The 23792-nt window shown below is 37.9% G+C and overlaps 1 protein-coding gene across 5 annotated transcripts in view; it reads right to left on the bottom strand.

Annotated features, from left to right (window-relative positions):
• The window catches only part of ORC2 (origin recognition complex subunit 2), a 47331-nt gene extending 28047 nt beyond the window's left edge, over positions 1-19284 (bottom strand). The window contains exons 1-7 of one of the 5 annotated variants that reach the window (XM_011285460.4): positions 18737-19097; positions 15407-15461; positions 14354-14457; positions 13746-13889; positions 5155-5244; positions 1453-1545; positions 746-777 (exon numbers count right to left, since the gene is read on the bottom strand). In XM_011285460.4, the coding sequence (XP_011283762.2) occupies positions 746-777; positions 1453-1545; positions 5155-5244; positions 13746-13889; positions 14354-14450 (456 nt within the window). In that variant the 5' untranslated portion in view covers positions 14451-14457; positions 15407-15461; positions 18737-19097. Of the gene's footprint in view, positions 1-745; positions 778-1452; positions 1546-5154; positions 5245-13745; positions 13890-14353; positions 14458-15323; positions 15382-15406; positions 15462-15566; positions 15979-18536 lie in introns of those variants that run through there. The other 4 variants (XM_011285461.4, XM_045034258.1, XR_002161669.3 and 1 more) reach the window with 4 other exon arrangements.
• Positions 19285-23792: the final 4508 nt, after the last annotated feature.

Genomic DNA, 23792 nt, shown 5'->3' on the forward strand with positions numbered 1-23792 from the left:
TGTTCATATCCAGGCAGGCCACTTGACAAGGCATAATGAAAAAACAAAATCACACAAACACAAGAGAGGATAAAAACTGTCATTTTTTTTCAGCTACCCTGGAAAGAGTTTACCAAAACCAACTTTGTTTTCAAATGCAAATTATGGGGGCTTCTGGGTGGCTCAGTTGGTTAAGTGTCCCATTTCAGCTCAGGTTATGATCTCACAGTCCATGAGTTCGAGCCCCATGTCAGGCTCTGTGTCTCCCTCTCTCTCTGCCCCTCCCCTGCTCATGCTCTGTCTCTCTCTGTCTCAAAAAAAAAAAAAAAAAAAAAAAGTAAATAATGAAAAAAAGTAAATTATGAAAGGATAAATAATCCACCTTATGAAAGGTGGATTTAATGGATCTTGCTATTGGTCCCTCAAGAAACAAGAGAACATTATGTATAAAAGCAGAACAAAACAAAACCCATAATATTTCCAGGCCAGCTCCACTAACTTGACATAGGGATAGTTCTGACATAGAAATAGCACAACAGTTGGGTCTAGAAGACCTGGCTTCATTTTCCAGCTTTCCTCCTTCCCAGTTAGACGAACTTAGACCAGTCACTTCACCTCTCTGAACCTCAGATTCTTCATCTAATGTAAGGTGTATAATTGGCAAATACTGTGTATTATAAAGCGCTATATAATTTAAGAGATGAAGTGGATGTTTTTCATGTCTTTGAAACACTAAGGTTTTTGCTTGTTTCAGTCAATTGCTTACCTTCACCTGAACTTTGTCTGAAGCAGAATGTCCTAAAAAATAAAACAAAAAGACATTACTTACCATGATACTTCACTTTTCATCATAGTCTAGTTTCATTCAACTGCCCCACAACTGTCCACAAACTATAAGACTTCCAAATCCCTAAAGCCTTATTTCAAATAGAATGTGGCAAAGCAAATCTTCCATGAACATTTGGGTAACTCAAGCAAATGATAATAGGATTTTTTTTTTTAATTTGTTTTTTTTTTCAACGTTTATTTATTTTTGGGACAGAGAGAGACAGAGCATGAACGGGGGAGGGGCAGAGAGAGAGGGAGACACAGAATCAGAAACAGGCTCCAGGCTCTGAGCCATCAGCCCAGAGCCCGACGTGGGGCTCGAACTCACTGACCGCGAGATCGTGACCTGGCTGAAGTCGGACGCTTAACCGACTGCGCCACCCAGGCGCCCCAAATGATAATAGGATTTTAAGGGTGTTTCTAATTGGCCCTATCAATCAACTTCAATCAGCAGATATTTCCCCCTTTTACTGATAGCTAAATATGGGTATGTGAAGGCACAAATTGGGGGTATTAACTGCATTTGGTTGAATAAATTTTCAGAACAGAAAAGAAGAAAATATATACAAACACACTTAGACAAGTAAAAAATATATAACTTGAAGCAACTATGAAAACTATCGAAGAACCAAGGTAAAATCTTACCCTTGCTACATTGAGGAATGTTTATCATAATTTCAGGATCATTCTTCAAATTAACTGAAACATTTTTTCTTGGTGTTTTTGCTAGTTCTGAAGCTGTAAACAGACAAAAGAAATGTAGAAAGCAATCTTTAACAGATGATTAAGGGGTGGATTAAGATTAAGCAGATGAAGGGGGGAAATCGCTTTATTTCACTTATATAAATTCTTGGTGGGGGGGAACCCTGGCTGCTACTACTACCAGGAATATAAATAAACCTATCTATATTAAGAGTACTGCCTCTTTTAAATCTTCTTTCAAATATCTATAGGTTGTCTAAATAAATAAATAAATAAATAAATAAATAAATAAATAAGGCTTTGACCTTACTGCTTTCTAAACTGTCATTCTCTCTCCCTGTCCTTTCCATCAATAATTTTACACTCCTTCAATTTCTTTATCATATATACTTGAGGCATACCTTTGTCAGAGGGTAAGAAAGAATGGCCAGAAAATGGGATTTAAATCAAGTGGAAGCTGTGTATATTTAAAACTGTACTTTAAAAACTCTTAAATCTCCCATAACATGTGGTATATTTTGTGTCTAAAACTATAATACATGTGAATAATGTATAAAATATAGCATTGAGTGGATAGCTGTTTCTGTAATGGAGCATCAGATTAAAAAGTTGGCTTCTAAACATAAAATGCCATTTTATATGAAAAATATAATCTTTACCTTTAAAAATACTTTCTCGAGGCATCTGGGTGGCTCAGTCGGGTAAGCATCTGATTCTTGATTTCGGCTCAGGTCATGATCTCATGATTTGTGAGTTTGAGCCCCATGTTGGGCTCTGTGCTGACAGCACAGAGCCTGCTTGGGATTCTCTTCTCTTCCTCTGTCTCTGCCCCTCCCCTGCTCTCTCTCTCTCTCTCTCAAAATAAATAAACATATTAAAAAAGGTAGTACATTTGTGGGGACTGTCATATTTTGGATCAATTTCAAGTCTGGAGGATAAATTGTGTGAAACAAGTTAGAAAGAGCTTGAGTCAGTAAAGTGGCTTTAATTTACATGAATTCAACTATACTTTTTATTTAAAAAGAGGGATATAATTTGAATAGCATATATATTCAAAAATATACCTTGTTTCTCAGTGAACAATGTTCCAGTGTGTGTTAAGTTGGGAAATGTAAATCTATTCCTTAGTTAGGCTCCATTCCACATGCCTCTCACACTACTGAGAAAGTAACTACAGTACAATATATTTTATTTTTTAAAAAAGGTTTTTAAAATTCATTTTGAGAGAGAATGAGTGAGGGAGGGGCAGAGAGAGAGGGAGACAGAGAATCCAAACAGGCTCCGTGCTGTCAGCGCAGAGCCTGATGTGGGGCTTGATCCCATGAACTGTGACATCATGACCTGAGCCGAAATCAAGAGTCAGAGGCTTAACCAACTGAGCCACCCAGGTGCCCCCATATTGGAAATTTTAAAACAAAATTTTAAAATCCTTTTTGCCTAATGATAGCTTCTCATTAGGCTATTATTTGATCCTATCAACCAATCTATTTTCAATTTCCCTAAAGTCATCTTTCTCCAAGCTGCTGAACTCCTTACTGTCCTCTCTACTTGGTATTTCTACCTTTGCTCTTTTGTTTGCATTTATTAACTCATCACAGATACGTATTTTACAAAGATTCCCAATCTAACTCCTAGTGTATTTCTAGACCTGTATCTTGGTTAGACCAATTATATTGAATCATTTATACATAATAACATGTGATTTTCTGGCAGGTTATAATTATTTTAAAAATACTAAGGCCTTCTTCTTCATTGATACAATTAGATGTAAACACAAAAACAATAAATAAGTCAAAGAAACTTTTTTTTTTTTTAATTTTAGGAACGTACAAGCAGGGGAGAGGCAGGAGGTGGAAGGGAGAGAGAGAGAGAGAGACAGAGAGAGAAAGAGAGAATCTTAAGCAGGCTCCACGTTCAGTTCAGAGCCCAGTGTAGGGCTTGATCCCATGACCCTGGGATCATGACCTGAGCCGAAATCAAGAGTTGGATGCTCAACTGAATCACCCAGGTGCCCAAAGATACACTTTAAAGAAAATCACAACTAAACACAAGTCCAAACTAAATACAGATTTTGGAAAGTACCATCAGTCTCAAATTATCCAGAAAGCCATCTTTTTGTGACTGTGAATTTCTTTCATTTGTGATGACAGAAATGCCTAATATAACAGTACTGAAGTTTCTTGCAGCCCATACAATATAAGACATATATCATGGTTATTATGTGCATGTGGATTATCTACTTGGAAGAACTTCTACTTGATTACTCCTCTGGGGCTCCTCTCTTCACTATTAGTTCTCTTTCTCCAATGTTCTTTGTCCTGTTTCATTGTTTTGGGGTTTCAGGTTAGTCTTGGTGTCTATCTGATCCTTTCTCTAATAATTACTTTAGCATTTCTTCTCTGGTTTCTCAAATGACTGCATATAAAGAATGCAGTCATTTTTACAGACTGAAAAACTGTTAATTTCTTAATGTGCATTATGAACATTAAGAAACAGATCAATTCATGTAAATTATTGTATGTACCATGTTAGGTTCAGAATTAATAATGAATTTCATATTATACTTTTCAGAAAAACTGAATACTGCAAATGATTAAATATTATAATGTTTAATATTCAGTAACACAGATGTTATAATTCTTATATATCCCTCATCAATGTAAACACTTAAGTTTTTCACTTGATCTTGAATGTTTACCTGGTTACTGGCCAGGATGACTGCATATATCGGTGTTCTGTAATTATAGATTATAAGCCCGATTATACAACTTGACATTTTACTGGATAATTACTGTTCCCTTGCTCTTCTTGCTGTTCCCAGACCTTCATATACTTATGGATCTAATTTTCAAACTACTTTCATATGTTATTTCCTTTCCTCAAAGCTTTCAAAAATGACCCCTCATACCACAGGACCCAAATAAAGTGCAATCTGAATTTTTTAAAAGAATTGAATTGATAGTTTAATTTTAATGTTGTATGTAATTTATTTTAGTCTAGTTTTCTGAAAATTAGTAATCCATGTAAAATTAGTATAAGTGGTAACTTGAGTAAGAAAAAATATTACAACAGCCCATTTGTAACAATTTTATACAGTTTTCTACAATACAAACATTTTTCTATATATAGTATAAAATTCTTAGTCATTAAATTCAGATTATCTGTGACTTAAGACGCTCATTTACTTAAAACTGTTCAGGACCTATGGCTAGATGTGGGAAGAAAAGAGACACAGGATTCCTACTGTGAGAAGCTTAAAATCTAGCTGAGAACAGAAGACATCTGAGCAGGAGCATCTGGGTGGCTCAGTGGGTTAAGCATCCAACTTCGGCTCAGGTCATGATCTCCAGTATGTAAGTTTGAGCTCCACGTCCGGCTCTGTGCTGACAGCTTCAAGCCTGGAGCCTGCTTCAGATTCTGTCTCTGTCTCTCTTTCTCTGCCCCTTCCCCACTTGCATTCTGTCTCTCTCTCTCAAAAGTAAACAAACATTACAAAGAAAAAACATCTGAGTATGAAAAATAATTGGTTTTACATATGCTTGAAAATATGATACAAAACGATATCCCTCATTCTTTTAGGGAATGCATTAGGATGATAACTGTGGGGAATGTAGTTAAATACACCTTCTTAGAAAAACAACATACCTAATTTAGCCATCTTTTCAGAGTGTTTTCTATTCTGAAAAGAATAAACTTTATTCCCACCATCTGCAGCAGAGCCATTTTTCAAAGATTCTGAAAGAGAAAAAGTAATATGCATTTTGGGAAAATAGGCAAAATTAACAGAAAAAATAAAATTTTAACTAAAAATTTAAGATCTGTACCCCTGTCTTGCATAAAGGTTTAACAATACATATTTATACATAAAATATTTAAAAATAGATGACAGACTATGTTTATATAAATCTGAAACACAGAAAACACATTATTCTTCACAAGTACACAAAAATAAACATATAAACACACACACACACACACACGCATGCACGCACGCCCCACCCCCCCCTCCTCCCCAAACCCTCCAGACTAGAGGTATATGCATTCAATTCATGATACTGCTGCCCCTGAGGGAAAACAGAAGGGACTCTATTAGTTGTTTTCTTCTTGAAGTAAACACTGCCAAGTACAATTCAGTTAATTGACACTGAGACAGGTAACAGTTGTTACATGGTGGAAGCTCTCTTACTATCAAGACTATGACCTAATTTTCATTCTTCAATCATCCCTTTTTTTTAAAATTTTTTTTTTAATGTTTATTTATTTTTGAGACAGAGACAGAGCATGAACAGGGGAGGAGCAGAGAGAGAGGGAGACACAGAATCTGAAACAGGCTCCAGGCTCTGAGCTGTCAGCACAGAGCCCGACGCAGGGCTTGAACTCACGGACCGTGAGATCATGACCTGAGCCAAAGTCAGAAGCTTAACTGACCAAGCCACCCAGGAGCCCCATTCAATCATCCCTTTTAATAACAACAGCTACCTACAACATACTGGATACTCATCGCTAGTAGCCTACTCTCTGGCATAGTAATTCTCAAAGTGTGATGGGGGACTGGGGGCCAAAACTATTTCATAACAACACTAAGATAATATTCGATTTTTTCGCAATCAAGAGTAGATCATAGGTATTCCAGAGACTACATGATGTGTGATGACAACACCATCCTGTGGGCTAATGGAATGTGTGAAGCAGATATGAAAATTCAGCTGTCTTCTATTAAGCCAGACATTAAAGAGATTTGCAAAAATGTAAAACAAGGACTTCTTCACTAATTTTCTTTTTGGAAATAGTTGTTTTTCAAATCTAAATATATGTAATTCAGGTTAACATCTAATGGATTTTATTATTGTTATTATAAAACAGTGCCAGACTGTTCCGAAGTTGATGTTTACTATCCTTACTATTTAAGAGTACCCACTGTCTATGCCCTAATACTTGGCATTATCTTAACTCCTTAATCTTTGCCAATTGAGTGGGTATAAAATGAATCATATGGGGCCAGTTGTTTTAATTTCCCTTTCCCTAATTGCTAATGAGGTTGAACGTCTTTTCACATGTTTGTTATTTCTAAAGAGGAAATATCTTTTTCTCTATCCTATGACTTGTCTTTTCACTTCTTTAGGGTGTCATTTGATGAAGAGAAGTACTGAATACTTTTTCAAATAGACTTTATGTTTTAGAGCAGTTTTAGGTCTAGAGCCAACCTGAATACAAGGTACAGAGATTTCCTATATACCTCCTGTCCTCACAAACGCACAGCCTCCCCCACTATCAACATCTCACCCCACAGTGGTAGATTTGTTACAATCTTGAACCTACACTGACACTTCATTATCACCTCAAGTCCACAGCTTATATTAAGGTTCATTCTTGATGTGGTACATTCTATAGACTTTGAAAGAAGTATGATGACATGTATCCACCACTGTAATATAATATACAGAATAGTTTCAATGCCCTAAAAATCCTCTGTACTCAACCAATTCAGACCTCCCATCCTCTAACCACTGGCAAGCAGTGATCTCTTCACTGTCTCCACAGTTTTGCCTTTCCCATAATGTCACACAGTTGGAATCATAGCTATTGGCTTCTTTTCAGATTGGCTTCTTTCACTCAGTAATATGCATTTAAGGTTCCTCCACATCTTTTCATGTCTTGGTATTTTTTTTTTTTTTAAATGCTGAATAATACTCCACTGTATGGATATATCAATTTATTCTTGGTTAACTTTTTGGTTGTTTCCAAGCCACGGCAGTTATGAACAAAGCTTCTGTAAACATCTGTGTGCAGAGAGTGTGTGTGTGTGCATGCATGCGCGTAGGTTTCTGAATGGATATAAGTTTTCAACTCATATGAGTAAATACAAAGAAGAACAATTGCTAGATCATATTGTAAGAATATGTTTAATTTGTAAGAAACTGCCAAACTGTCATTCAAAGAGCAGTACCATTGTGTAATAAATGAGAACTCCTCTTGTTCCACAGCTTTGCTAGCATTTGGTGCTGTCAGTGTTTTGAATTTTGGCTATTCTAACAGGTGTGTAAGTGGCAATCTCATCGTTGTTTAAATCTGCAATTTTTAAATGACATATAATGTTGAGTATATTCTGAGTTGAGTAAATACAAATCACTAGTTGCCATCTGTATATCTTCTTAGGTGAGACGTCCTGTTCAGAGCCTCTGCTCATTTTTAAATCAGGCTATCCATTTTCTCACTGTTGAGTTTTAAGAGCTCTTTGTGTATTCTGGGTAACACTTCTTCAACAGATGTCTTTTGCAAATATTTTCTCCTAATCTGTGGTTTGTCTTCCTGAGAAGTGCTGAATTTTAATAAGGTGAATGTGTCAACCTTTTTTAATTACATTAAAAGAAATTCATCTATAATCAAGTCAAAACCATATTCTTATATTTTCTTGTAAAAGCATTTACAATTTGCTTTTCATACGTAAATCTTAAATTAAGGTAATTAACTTGTTTAAGATGGGAGGTAGAGATCAAATTCTTTTTTTCATTATGATACCCCATTGTCCCAACACTGTTTACTGACCAGTTCATCCTTAGCAGAGTGATCTGCAATGCTGCCTCTCTCTTATATCTAATTTTCACATACATTTAAGTCTGTTTATGGCAAACCTGTACTTATGTACCTTAAGTGTCTGGCGCAGAGACAAAATATGAATTTAAAGATACTGAGTAGTTTCTATGTAAACTAAATTAAATGCTTTAGAAATATTTGATTAAAGTTATTAGTAAGCGCAGTTAGTTTCAAATCAGATATGGGTGAGAAATCATAAAAGATTTAAGAAAAAATTTGAAAAAACACAAAAGCACACTACACTGATACTGCATCAAAAGTGTCTTTAAATGTACAATCTAATGGAGGGAAATGAAACCTGAAATCCCAAATGGTGCATTATGGATATGCTGTCTAAAAAAACCCAACACCAAAATCAAAAGGTGATGCTGTTCTTCAACCAGCTGACTTCTAGCAAACTTCTATTGAAAGAAAAGACTCTGGTGGGTATGTGTTTGTGTATGTGTGTGTATATGTGTGTATATATATGCTTATATATAAAACAAAATGTTTAGAGTATTTTTATGATTTTCTGGTTCTGATATTTTGATTGACTAACAATGATTCTAATCATATTGTCCAAGAAGGTTTTTACTATATATAGAATTTTTCTTTTTTTAAAGGACACTATTTTCTTAATGTTTATTTATTTTTGAGAGACAGAGAGAGAGAGAGAGAGAGCATGCTTATGTGAAGAGAGCGTGAGTGGGGGAGGTGCAGAGAGAGGGGGACAGAAGATCTGAGCAGGCTCGGCGCTGACAACAGCAAGCCTGACACAGGGCTTGAAACCATGAACCACAAGAGTGCGACCTGAGCTCAATTCGGACACTCAACTGACTGAATCACCCAAGTCTCCCACATATAAAACTTTTTAATAAGTTTTAAATGACTCAAAATGCACAAAACTGAAAAAACTATGAGTATACAAATCACAAAAGAAATTAAAGTGGGTAATAAATATAACAAAAAATACTTAATTCTGATGAGGGATCCTAATACTAGTTGATACAATCCTTCTAGAAAGCAATTTGGCAACGTGTATGCTTTATAAAGTTCATACACTTTCACCAGTAATTCTACTTCTAGGACTCTCTTATCAAGAAATAAGAGATCTAAACAAAGATTTATGTCCCAGGGTAATCACTACTGTATTAGTTAAAATAAAAAGTTAGAAACAATCCAAAAGTCTAATAAAGGCCAACTATGTTGTTTATATATCAGAATGCAATGTTATTTCTGTAATACACCATTTCACACCCATTAGGATGGCTATTAAAAAAGAAAAACAGGGGCGCCTGGGTGGCTTAGTCAGTTAAGTGTCCGACTTTGGCTCAGGTCATGATCTTGTAGTTTGTGGATTTGAGCCCTGCATTGGGCTCTGTGCTGATAGCTCAGAGCCTGGAGCCTGCTTTGGATTCTGTGTCTCCCTCTCTCTCTGCCTCTCCCCTGCTCACGCTCTCTTTCTCTCTCTCAAAAATAAATAAACATTAAAAAACAATTTAAAAAGAAAAACAAGTGTTGGTATGCATACAGAGAAACTAGAACACTTGTGTTGTGTCCTGTTAGTAGAAAAGTAAATTGGTGTAGCTGTTGTGGAAAATAGTATGGAGATTCTTCAAAAAATTAAAAATAGAATTACCATATGATCCAGCAATTCCACTTCTGGGAATATATCCAAAAGAATTCAAATCAGGGCCTCAAAAAGATATTTGTACACCCATGTTCATAGCAGCATTATTCACAGTAGCCAAAAGGTCGAAGCCACCCAAAAGTCCATTGACAGACGAATGGAAAAACAAAATATGGTATATGCATACAATGCAATATTATTCAGCCTCAAAAAGGATGAAAATTCTGACACTACAACATGGATGAACCTTGAGAACATTATGCTAAGTGAAATAAGCTAGTTACACACGCAAAAATACTGTATGATTCCACTTAACATGAGGTACCTGGAGTAGTCAAATTCATAGAAAGTACAATGGTGGTTGTCAGGGGCTATAAGGAGAAGGGACTGGGGAGTTGTTTAATGGGTAGAATTTCAGTTTTGTAAAATGCAAAGAGTTCTGGAGATTGCAAAACAATGTGAATGTACTTAATACTAAACTATACACTTTAAGATCATAAATTTTATATTACATGTATTTTACCACAATTTTTATTTTTTTCTCACATTTCTAAAAAGAGGTTTTCCAAGAATTTTCTAGCAGTCAACTAACAAAGAATCAATTATAGAGTTACACTGTTGCTAAGACTGAAAAAACAAACCAATTGTTCAGGAGAAGCATCAATAAGACAAATTGCTCTTGAGGACACCTAATTGCTTTGAGAGATCTTTGGGAAAAATCTTCTATTTAAGGCTGAGATCACCTAGCACCTCTATGCAGTGACTATTCTACAGACTAGATGTGATTAACAGGCTAAGAATGACGCCAGGTATGTCAAGATGTGTGCTTTTTATAAGAAGCAGTTTACACTTTGATAGTAAGTAAAGGGATTAATAAAATATTTAGAGGTCATTGTTGAAAGGTTGTTTTCTTTAACTATTCCTAAGGATTCTTTGCCAAATGTCCTTCTATATTTTAAAAATAATGCATATGGGGGCACCTGGGTGACACAGTCAAGCATTGGACTTTTTTTTTTTTAATGTTTATTTTTGAGAGAGAGAGAGAGAGAGACAAAGACAGAATCTGAAGCAGGCTCCAGGCTCTGAGCTGTCAGCACAGAGCCTGATGAGGGGCTTGAACTCATGAACCAGGAGATCATGATCTGAGCTGAAGTCGGATGCTTAACCAACTGAGCCACCCAGGCACCCCAAGCATTCGACTCTTGATCTAGGCTCAGGTCATGATCTCATGGTTGGTGGGTTCAAGTCCCGCATCGGGCTCTGCACTGATGGTGTGGAGCCTACTTGGGATTGTCTCTCCTCTCTGCCCCTCCACTGCTTGTGCTCTCTCTCTCTCTCAAAATAAATAAACTTAAAAAAATGCACATTTGTTTTCTATTATAATAAAAGATTAGAAAGAAGCTTATTGTTCATTATCTCAAAGGAGGCTAAAGAAGACTGTACTAGATGTCACCATTTCCGCTCTGAAGAAAACATTAAAAAACTCTCCTTCCTAGGGATGCCTGGACGGCTCAGTTGGTTAAGCGTCTGACTTTGGCTCAGGTCATGATCTCGTGGTCTGTGAGTGAGCCCCGCATCGGACTCTGTGCTGACAGCTCAGAGCCTGGAGCCTGTTTCAGATTCTGTGTCTCCCACTCTCTCTGACCCTCCCCCGTTCATGTTCTGTCTCTGTCTCAAAAATAAATAACTGTTAAAAAAAAAATTAAAAAAAAAAACAAACCAAAAAACTCTCCTTCCTATACCATAACTGGAACACCATTCTCCCCAATACACATTTTGGCAAACAAGAAAAAAATCAAAACAGAAAGAGTCACGTCTGTGAGACTTAATCGTTAAGTTATAGACTTGTCTATTGTACATGCCCACAGCCTAATGAAAAGCTCCATTTCCTGGACACAGAGACCGCGAACACAAGCTTACGTGTGTGCATGCACATACAGACAGAAAATACACAGCCAACTGTTAACAGTTCCAGGTTCTCTAAAGCATGCATTCTCAACAGGAATATATTGCTCCAGATGGATTAAAAATTGGCTCTTGGTGGGAGGAAGAATGTGAAAATGTGAAAAACATCTTAGATATTACAATGGTCTTTGGTCCTCCAAAGAGCCACAGATATGCAAACAGATATATAAACAGATATATATCATATATATAGTATCAAAAATTCATGGGTGGGGGCAATTAGGAGAAAATGTCTAAAAGAAGGCTCTTTTGGGGATGATAGTAAAAAAATAGGCTGAGAAACACTGCTCTAAGGCAAAGATTCCCATTAAGTGTGCAAAATTAAAGGCATAGGTTATAGGTAGGCTGAGTAATGATCCTCTCAGGCCTCTGTGGATGCCAGTCAGGGCTTGCAGAAAGAGCAGGAATAAGGGTTAGAAGCCCGAGGGCATTTGTCCTGGTCTGGGGCATTCTCCTCCATTTATTCCAGTGTGCTTCCAAATATCATTTGCTGTGAGTGCTATTAAGTGAAAAAGCTTGGAAGCACCGAGTTTCTACTACAAATATGTATTTTTTTTTTAAGATTTTATTTATTTTTTTAATGTAATTTCTACACTCAGCGTAGGGCTCAAACTTACAACCCCAAGATCAAGAGTCACAGCCAGGTGCCCCACAAATATGTATTACTTTTACAACAAGAAATAAAACAAAAACACTTTCAATCTCTTCTTAGGTCTAGCGTAATAGGAGTCAAGAATTCAAAGTTCTATTCAGAACATGCCCTAAAAATGTCAACTATCCCATGGGGAAACTTTTAAAAGAATCTACTCTGTCCACTTAGTCTATTGAGGAACAACGGTCATTTTTTGTATCATGTCATTTAACAGTGGGAACTAAACCAGAGGTGTTATTACTCAAGAAGTGACAAAAAGGTCAGGAGTAGTGATGATGACCATTTATAAGCCAAGTATGAGAGAGTAAAAAACACATACATGAGAGAGAGACAGGTGGCATACAAAGAGAACAGATGCACAGAGATGACATGAAGGAGACTGGGAGATCCATGAAAGCAAAGTCCCTAGGTTTTTAATGTTGTCTCAGTTCCAATGCCCCTAGTGCCCAACAATACTGATTTTGTTCCTTAGTCTTTATTTACTAAGCCAACTTAAGTAGATCTGTGTTCCTTGAGCCCTAACTATAAGATAATAAGCCTAGAATTTTTTAAATATAATCTGGCAGGAATCTGGTTTAGATGTAAAAAACAAAAAACAAAAAGCAAAAAAAAACCCAGAACATCAGCATGCCTACATTCAAACATTACTTCTTGGAATGTCCCTTCTATTTCTATAAAGAAGACCAAATTGGGCTCTTGGGTGGTTCAGTCAGTTAAGTGTCCCACTTCAGCTCAGGTCATGATCTCATGGTCTGTGAGTTTGAGCCCCACATCAGGCTCTGTGCTGAGAGCTTGGAGCCTGGAGCCTGTTTTGGATTCTGTGTCTCCCTCTCTCTCTGCCCTCCCCCACTTGTGCTCTGTCTCTCTCTCTCAAAAATAAACAAACATTAAAAAAAAAAAAAAGACCAAAGTAATAATGAAGTGACTTGCTTTATGAAATTATTTCAAATTAATTAAAAATATATAGGTATCTTAAAAAATAACTTTAGATTGGTCTGTAGAATTTTTCTAAAAATAATTAAATGCAGGACTGGTTGCTTGTGGGGGAAAAAAACTGAAGAAAAAAATGTAATGGAAACTCAGTGCTTCCAACTTTTCCAACTGTACATAAAAAACTGAAGCAAGTGCTTTTCTGATGAGAAATAAAATAATATAGCATGCGTGACGAAAAGAGTTCTGGAGATGGATGGTGGTGATAGTAGCACAACGTTATGAATGCATTTAATACAACTGAGCTATACACTTAAAAATGTTACAGATGGTAAAGTTTATATTATATGTAGTTTACAATTAGAAAATAATAATATGGTACACCACTGCCTAACCTACCAGACTATTTTTATGTATCCTGCAAAGCAATTTTAGCTACTAGCAGAAATTTGAGTGTACATTCCCTTTCCCCAGTCCCCAAAATACCTTGAATATCTTGTCCTAAAACTTCCACATAGTTCTGATCTTTTAAGACTTCCTGGTCATCTTCTTCCAAATCATATTCTGGCTTCTTTATTATTTTTTTTGTGTTGACCAAAAGCTGAGCTCGCTCCTTTTTTAATTTAGCTCCTATAAGAACATCCAAAGAATTAGAACATGACAGGTATAAATTCTTTCTAAATATTACATTTAAATAAGTAAACTGTACTACTTATATTGTCATTATTTAAAATCTGCAAGAAAATTCACTGTTTTCTCTTTGATGAAAGTATATACCACTCTTCACTACAGTTTATATAATTAAAAAAAAAAACCCTGAAAGTGTATTATTTTGGGGGGGTCAAAATACACATTTTAATTACAATGGGTAGTTATCATTTATCCCTATTATTAAGCATTTCATATCAGATAAAGCTTTATTATTTTTAATTGTCAAAAGTTTGGAGTAAACTAAAAAAGTGGTTTTTATTTAGTCTTACTAGATCAAATACTTTGTGCTATACATTCAAAATAGAAGGTTAAAATATTTTAAAAAGTGAAATAATCCATAACCATCACATAAGCATCTCTTCAATTGTATAATCACTCTGTACCTCCTTCTCTATCAAGAATGTGATTAAGAACATCATCATCTCCCACAAATTGAACCTCCAGCATCTTGTCTTCTTTTAATTCCAGTTTACTCATCATTGCCAACCTAAACAAAAGCAATAAAGCACTACAAAGTGATGAAAAATTCATTATCAACAGCCAAATAAACATTCACATAACAAACACACGTATTTGTACAAAACACTTAAAGTCTTAAGTATGAAAAATATATTATACATTATTGTATTAATACTGTTTTTTTGATAATAGGTAACTCAGTTCTTTATCTGAAAAATGGAAAAGACAGGAAGAGGCAACTGACAGTTGGAAAAAAAACATTCAATCCAAACAAGGCAACTAAAGTATAATAACAGGGAACCAATTCTTCCTGTAAAGAAAGCTCTAACCAATCTACAGAATGATAACATTATCAGAAAGGGGGTGGTTAATACATGACAGTTTAGAAAAGGGACAGCCAAGCAAAGAATAATGGTTTGGTAGATTTTAGTATCTATTCATTGGAGATAAATAGTCCACTGGCAAAAGTCTATGTACTTCACTGTTATACCAAACCTAGATCAAACAATCCTCAAGCACCTCCCTGTACTATTATTGCATGCTTACCAAACTTTACAATTATGAACGTGGCTTTCTGGGTATCATGGCAACTAAACAGTAAACATGAATCTTTCTAATACTTGATAGTCACTTCTTCACTGATCAAACTTCAGAGTTTGGCAAGCAAAACCTTGATCAACTCTGCCTACTTTGAAAAAACTTAATTTCAGAACTTATAATACTAATGGCCTGAAACCAACTGTGATTCTAACTAGCTGCTAGCTCATTGGTTTACCCAAAAAGTGAATTTTTTTTCTCTCCTCCTTCTTCTATAAATCCTATTTTTGTCTTTTCTCCTAATAAGAGGCTGACTACATCACTCATGAGTCAGTTTCTTGCGTGAAGATAACTTACTAAATGCTGCGAAATTTTCTTCTGCACACTTAAATGACTTGTCTCTATTTTCTTTTTTTTGACTTGTCTCTATTTTCATTTACCTTTAAAGGTATTACACATTCTGCAGCTGGAAAATTCAGGTAGAGTCCCCTGCAACTGGAAAAAAAAGAACTTGGTCAAGGTCAGCTAATAGGAAATAAAAGAAACAAACAAGTTCATGAGTTTTAACAAACAAGATGAATACATAAATACAGTTCTTACAAAGTCAAACGTTATTATGAAGGCGTAGGAAAGGGCAAAACAGCCATCAGTATTTTGGCCAGGAAGTACTAGATGAGAAGATCTGGACCACGGGGGCAGGTGGCTGGAGAGAGGAGGCCAAAATTTGAGCACTTACTATATGCTGGACAGTTTTGAATACTCTATACATATTCTCATTTAACACTCACCAACTCTATTAGGTTTTTGTGTATAAAGATAATACTTCATCTATAATTTATATGACCACTGCCAGCAGACCATATCGTTTTGGGCCATTTTTCTAGTCATGATACTGCTTTCTACCATGGGGAATTTGGACATATTACAGAAAAAGCTTAATGCATCTACATGACATATTTAAAAAAATTTTTTTTTAAAGGTTTATTCATTTTTCAGAGACAGAGACAGAGACAAAGCGTGAGTGGGGGACGGGGAGAGAGAGAGACATAGAATCTGAAGCAGGCTCCAGGCTCTGAGCTGTCAGCACAGAGCCCGACTCAGGGCTTAAACTCACAGACCACAAGATCATGACCTGAGCCGAAGTTGGATGCTTAACCGACTGAGCCACCCAGGTGCCCCCATCTACATGACATTTGTATATAATAAAGAAACTTATGATTTCTTTACATATGTGTAAAATAAAGTTTTTCTGAGGGGCTGTTTGTCAGGCACTCTATTAGGTACGTTCATGTATAGTAGACCATTAAATCCTCTTACTCATCCAAATTCATGCAACTAGAAAGTGTCTTAAGGGCTAAAACCCAAGTTTGATTCCAAAGTCCTTGATCATGCTACTACACACTTTTCCTGCCATTAAATACAAATCTGTTATCCTGAATGCTTGTTCTGACCTCTGGAAACTATTCATTATATATCTAATCATTTTCCCATCTGGCAGTTCAAACATCCAAAGATTTCTACAGTTCCTCCAGGTTTCCAGTTCATTAAGTTAAACACCCCTAGTTCTATCGAGCATACATGTTTTTAATCTCTCTTTTAAAATGTTTGTTTAGGGGCGCCTGGGTGGCGCAGTCGGCTCGGAGCCTGGAGCCTGTTTCCGATTCTGTGTCTCCCTCTCTCTCTGCCCCTCCCCCGTTCATGCTCTGTCTCTCTCTGTCCCAAAAATAAATAAACGTTGAAAAAAAAAAAAATTTAAAATGTTTGTTTAATTTTAAGAGACAACAGGAGTGGGTGCACAAGCGTAGAGGGGGGGCAGAGAGACAGAGGATCCATAGCAGGCTCTGTGCTGTCAGCACAGAACCTGACATGGAGCTTGAACTCATGAACCGTGAGAATCATGAGACCATGACCTGAGCCGAAGTCAGACGTTTAACCGAATGAGCCACCCGGACGCCCCTATCAAGCATATTTTTAGGAGCATGGCCAGATTCAGTCTAATGTATATTGTTTTAAAATATAAACAGCTATGTTTAAACATAATATAAACAGCTGTTTAAAATATAAACAGCTATGTTCTACAAAGGATTTGAAGTACTGACAATAAGCAAATGCAACAAAACAAACGACAAACTGTAATAGTAATAGGAGTCTGGATCCAGGAAAATACAAAGAAAGCAGAAAATACATCATACAAAGAACAGTGGCTTGGAGCTAACTGGCAGCCAAAGTGAAAAAGGAATAAAGATCAGTTGCATAATTCTCATTCACAAAAGTTTAGTAGTTCCTTTGGGGAAAGATTTTCAAGGAAAATTTAAAAACAAAAATTTTAGACAACTGAATATCGTCTTTTGCAATTTCCCTATGGTATTTTACATAAGAATTGCCCGGACAGAGGCGTCCTAACTTAATATTGTTTGTGGCTGAAAGCATTTCCTTTTCTAGATTTTAAGCCATCTTATTACACAGTACTGAATCACCAAACTGAAGAAACTTCTATAAAGACTTTGAAAGAAATCTTTCCTTCTTTTTCCAAAGATTTCTGAAAACAACACAACAACAACAAACAAAATCCACTACTTGACAACCACACAATAAAATGCAAATTTTTAGTGACCATTTACTCTTCAAGGCACTGTCTTTGAGTGCTGAATTTTAAGTGGACTCCTTACAAGGAGTTAACCAGTCAGGTAATACAGCAGCACCAATGGCGTATTAATGGCAAAGCACTCTCCTCTGAGAGCAAATAAAGGATTTGCTACAATTTTTAAAAACATAATCCTTAAAAAAAAGGTGGCATAGATTAGCACTAATTTTGATATCAGATAAGCCTAGGTTCTGATCTTAACTCCACACTCACAACTGTGGACAAAACGATTAAATGAGCTCATGTGCGTGGCATATGAAAATACTAATTAAATGTTCCTTATCACTGTTTTTTTTTTTTTAACTTCAACTTAACCATGTAGATTTCTTGACATCCCTACATCTCGTCTAATAGAAAAGGTGCTCAGTAAATGACAAATAAATGATATCTATTTAACGTGCAGTGCCAATACACAACGGTGTAGTAGAGCCATGCTATTTTTCCTTCAGACTGCCATTTAACTAGGGTGTAGGTATGATGGTTTTGTTAGGATTGCAGTTCTAAGACGAAAACTAATGCATCAACATCCTTTTGATGTAAAAAGCTCTACCAGAAGAGCCTGGTTCATCAACATTTTACAACCAAGCATGGTGCCAGGGTGACCGACCAGGCAGCAGGATTCATTTGGGGTATCCGGGCTGGGATGCCATCAAAGGTTCTCACTCCTGTGGCAGTTCTGGGACGAAATCTGTTCCTCGTTGTGCCTGCTCCTCTCTGGTCACTTTACACTTTCGTTACTGATTTTCACAGTTCTCTCTTTATGAGCACAAGGCTCTTTAAGCCGAGAAACTGATGATACGTTGGCAATGCGCCCCTTGCACAGAAGGCCTATCACTGCTGGAGAAACCGACCAACGGTACTTCCAGAAAGAGGCTGTCACCCCAACAAGTATTTATGGACTTTGGCCCGGGCCTCGAGTCACTTACCAGCTGGCCGCGCCGGGGGTCCTCGGGGCCTTCGGGCTGCGTGGGGAGGGCAACGACCCAGCCCGGAGAGCCGAGGGGGAGCCCTCTTCGAGACGAGTACCCCAGCTCAGACTGCGGAGCTGGACGCCACCGGACTCACCTCACAAACCCCGAGTTAAGCGGGAGAGGGAAGCGGGCTGCCCAGTCGTCCCACCACTCACCGCTAGGTCTCCGCCAGGCGCCGCTCGGGCCGCCCAGCACCTGCCGGCGGTACCCTGCTGACTGGGCACTCCAGGGGAGGTGGCTACGGCCCCAGCAGGAAAAGCCAGATGCCTGTTAAGCACAGCCGGAGCAGGGTCGCAGGGTCTCAGAGTCGCAGAGACGAGGAGGGAAGCCGAGAGGCCGGCTGGGGGATGGGGGTCCTGCCTGGGCACACCGAATCTCCCGCCCTGTCCATGGGCGGAGTCCAGGAAAGCCAATAGAAAGCGTAGTCAGCCGAGAGCGACGTCTCTGCCCGCCAGTCGGTTTCGGCCTGCCGGCCCCGCCCATCAAGAAACCTGAGGAAAACGAATCCCTAAACTCGGGTTCTGGGCCTTTCCTAGTCTCTTTCCGTTTCCGGGGAAAGGAGAAGGAAGTGTTGCTTACACCTGGAGGCATTTGTAGAGGTGTGGCAGGTTGAGCGGTCTGCCCTGAGGCAATCTTAAAAGTCTTCATTGTTTTCTCTAGACACCTTCTTTTGAGCAAAAAGATAATGGGAATGAGTTTGCGGTTTTTAAAAAAAATTTTTTTCTTAACGTTTATTTATTTTTGAGATAGAGAGAGACAGAGCATGAACTGGGGAGGGTCAGAGAAAGAGGGAGACACAGAATCCGAAACAGGCTCCAGGCTCTGAGCTGTCAGCACAGAGCCCGACGCGGGGCTCGAACTCAGGGACCGTGAGGTGACTGAGCCACCCAGGCGCCCCTATGTCGTTTTTAAACATTTATTTCGTTTGGGGTGAAAGGTAGGATTGCGTACATCTTAAGGTTTTGGGGTAGGGAAGAGGGAGACAGTCTTCTCTGTAAACAAGAGAATTAGAGTCGGGGCACTGAATATGGAGATGATCCGGATCGGACTCCTAATGGGATGGAGATACTGGTAAAATAGAACGAGTATATACAAAGAGATACTGAAGAAGAAAAGGATTGGACCTACTAAGATACGGTATTACCCACTAACAGAATATATTTCGTTTAGATGCATTTATTCAAAACAAAAAGCACTACAGAATACCCTGCATAGTAGATAACGATATACTATTGAGACAAACACGATCTCTGCTGTCACAGTAAATACTGTAGGAGAAGATAATGAAGGGACAATGAGAAAAATGCTACCATATGAGAAGTTAAATGTTTATTGAATCACGTGGCGGAAGTATCTAAAGGACAGAAGTCCGGAACAATTTCCTTGGAGGAAGAGATGTTTAGACTGAGGGTTAAGTAGTCTTAGGCCAGGGAAAGAGGAGGGGCAAAATTTTCCAGCTAGAAAGCCCAAGTCAATATAGCAGGTACCTAAAGGGGTAAGAGGCAAGCACCAAAGTTGGGTCTGTTGTTTTGCGCGCTAGTTTGGCTCTTGGTACACTAGTCAGAGTTGTACTGAAAGATCACTGGATAAGGAGTAAGAGTGGGAGCAGAAAGAAGGGATGGAGTCACACCTTTTGGAAGCTGTTTAAGAAATCCATGTGAGAAAGAAATGATGGTAGCCTGGATACTTTAATATTCCATTTTGGTTGGCAAAGTTTAAGAAAACAAAGGATAAAGGCTATTTTCTCTGTATTGGAAATTAAAAAGGAGTCTGGGGAAGGGTGAGTAGGGAGAAGAGGAAAGAACATAGCTGACAATTAATGAAGTGATTGAAAAATTCATAAAAATATGAGGAATACTAAGTAGACATTCAATGTTCTAATATGTTCTTTACGTTTCTCTGATGTAAACTCTCTTCCATCTCTTCTTCAAATCTACGCTAAAGTCTAGACTCAGAGGCCTTGGTTTGAGTGGTGGGTTTTGATTGTTTTTGTGGTGTATTTGTGGAAAAGAGGGAAGGAGCTGAGTGTCCTTCATTTCTCTCAGTCTTTTTCTTTGAATAGTTCAGTTTGTTCAGTTAACTTTGAGCACCTACCTATACCAGGGACACAGTGCCCAGATATGTCCCTTACCATTAAGGAACTTAAGATTCTTATTGGGTAGAAAGAATCAGGTAATTTCAATGCAATAATGTGTAAGTGCAAGGATAGAATTTGCTGAGAACTACCAGGACAACTACCACTTAGCTTAGGTAAACAGAGGAAAAGTAGCAGAGGAAAGGCCTATCCAACTACAGATGATAGAAAATCAGGATGGAAAAGGGATTTCAGGAGGAGCGTATGCTATTAAAAAATGGGTGTGGTAGGGGTGTTTAGGTAGTGCAGTCAGTTCAGCGTCTGACTCTTGGTTTCAACTCAGGTCATGATCTCACAATTTGTGAGTTCCAGCCCCACACTGGGGTCTGCACTGACAGCACAAAGCCTGCTTGGGATTCTCTCTCTCCCTCTCTCTCTGCCCTTCCCCCACTCGCACTGTCTCTCTCTCAAAAATAAATTAAAAAATGGGTGTGGTAGTACAAAGCAGTTTGGTGTTAAACCTTAAGTAAAAGTATGAATGATAGGAGATGGAGTGGGAGAAATCTCAGGCTAAGGAATAGAATTTATCCTCTATGATGGAACCATTGAATAACTGTAACCAGGGGACTGGTAGGTGTTTTTTATTAATCACTAATGAAGTTAAATTTGAGAGGGGCAGGGGACTAGTTAAGAGGTTATCAAAGCAGTCTAGATATGAAGATGAACACAGAAGTTTGAACTGTAGTAGTAAAACTGGAAAGGAAAGAATGAATTTGAAAAAAAAAAAAAGGCAAAGTCAGCAGGATTTGGAAACTGGATATAGAAGTGAGGGAGAAGGAAGACATAATTCCCAGGTTTCTGGCATTGTTGCCTGGGTATTAGTTCCCAGTGTGCTGTGCAAGATTACAGGTAAGAGGGAAAGAGTTTAGCTTGAGGCATCTTGACTGTGAAACTACTTTGAAAGACGGATATCCAATTATCCTGCAAACAGTGGATATAAGAGTTTGAAAATCGGTCAAGAGATCAAGAGAGAGATCTAGGGGTCATCAGTGTATAGATTAGAGCCAAAGGGAGAAAAAAAGAATTGCCTTAGGATGCTGAGTAAAATAAGAAATGAAGTGAGATACCTCATCTGAGACAGGCAGCATGGAGATGAGGATAGCTGTAGATAGAATTGTTCTTTGAAGTGGTGGCCTCCATTTGAAGAAGAGTTGAGGCTCCTGAGAAAGTGGTACTTCAAAGTGATGAAGCTTTGGAACATAAATTGAAGGGCATGAAAAAGTGGGCAGGCCCAAGAAGTACAAGAACCTCAAAGTGTCAGGGGCTTAAGGTTAGGGCCAATGAAATTGTATTCATGCCTATAGCGTCCAGTGGTCTGAGTAAAGGAAGAGAAAAGGCAGAGTGTAGCATTGATGAGTCTACACACACACACACACACACACACACACACACACACACACACAGTGGATTAATCTCTTAAATTGGCATTTACTGTTTTATGTATTTCTCTAGGAAAAAAAAATCTTGAGTCAGTGGTTCTGGGTGAAAGAAGGAAAGCTTAGCTATGAATGCCAAAGATTGTTATAAGATTAAAGAGAGTTTTCAATGTTGATTGCACATGAGAATTACCTGGGAAGCTGTTAAAATTACTAATGCTAGATCCCAATCCCAGAGAGTCTGAATGTGGCCTGGTAATCAAAATTTAAGAAAAATTTTCCCCAGATGATTTTAACATGCAGTGGTGTTGAGAACCACTGAGTTAGGGAGTATGAAAATTTTTATCATATGAAATGATCTAGATGCTATGCATTAAACACACACTTTCTAAGGGTATAATAGGACTGGAGTGTCAGTGACAGATGCCTCAGCACATAATTTCTACCCAGTTTTTAAATTATTTTTAACATTTATTTTTGAGAGACAGAGACAGAGCGTGAGTGGGGTGGGACAGAGAGAGAGGTAGACACGGAATCTGAAGCAGGCTCCAGGCTCTGAGCTGTCAGCACAGAGCCTGATGCAGGGCTCAAACCCACAAACCATGAGATCATGACCTCAGCTGAAGTTGGATGCTTAACCGACTGAGCCACTTACTCAAGTTTAAAAAAAATTTTTTTTAACGTTTATTTATTATTGAGAGACAGAGAGAGGCAGAGCGTGAGCATGGGACGGACAGAGAGGAGGAGACACAGAATCTGAAGCAGGCTCCAGGCTCCAAGCGGTCAGCACAGAGCCCAACGTGGGGCTTGAACTCACAAACTGAGAGATCATGACATGAGCCAAGTCGGATGCTCAACTGACTGAGCCACCCAGGCGCCTCTCAAGATTGTTTTTTTTTTTTTTTTTTTAAGATATCAGTTTGATTTCAGTCCTGCTCAGGAGAAAATCATTACTTCTATCTGAACATCTAGGAATAAAAAAATTCTCACTAGGAATACAGTAGTGAGATCCTATTTTGTCTCCAGGATTTTTTTTTTAATTTTTAAAAATTAAAAAAACATTTTTTAATGTTTATTTTTGAGAGAAAGAGAGAGCATGAGGAGGGAAAGGGCGGGGCAGAGAGAGAGGGATACCCAGAATCTGAAGCAGGCTCCAGGCTCTGAGTTGGCAACACAAAGCCCAACCTGGGGCTTGAACTCACAAACCATGAAATCATGACCTGGGCCCAAGTGGGATGCTCAACCAACTGAGCCACCCAAACGCCCCTATCTCCAAGGTTTTTTTACACCAGGGATGATAAAACCCTCATAAAGCACAAATTAGTAATGAAAGATTTGGCAGATTAATCCTTAAAAAATATGCACATAATTATTCAGACTCTGGGAAATGAGTTTTAGAATAGAGTTTTACAGTGTACATAACATAGAGTTTTATAATGTGCATAAAGCCATTATTTATAAGTTGTTTATAAGTATCTATAGAATTTAAAATTCTGATTATTTTCTTTGAGGAAATGGGGATATTTCCCACTGAGTGTTGATTGGAGAGAATAAAAAATATTTTTGAATTGTGTTTAAATTATTCAGATTTTAAGTTTGTATTGGTCAGCATGACCTGGCCAGAAAAAATGTTTTCATTCCTATGCATTAAACATTGTTCCCTAAGTGCCAAAAGTGACTGGTCCTTCAAATGGGTTTTAG

This window comes from Felis catus, chromosome C1 (assembly GCF_018350175.1).
Source record: "Felis catus isolate Fca126 chromosome C1, F.catus_Fca126_mat1.0, whole genome shotgun sequence".
In the NCBI taxonomy this organism is placed as follows: Eukaryota; Metazoa; Chordata; class Mammalia; order Carnivora; family Felidae; genus Felis; species Felis catus.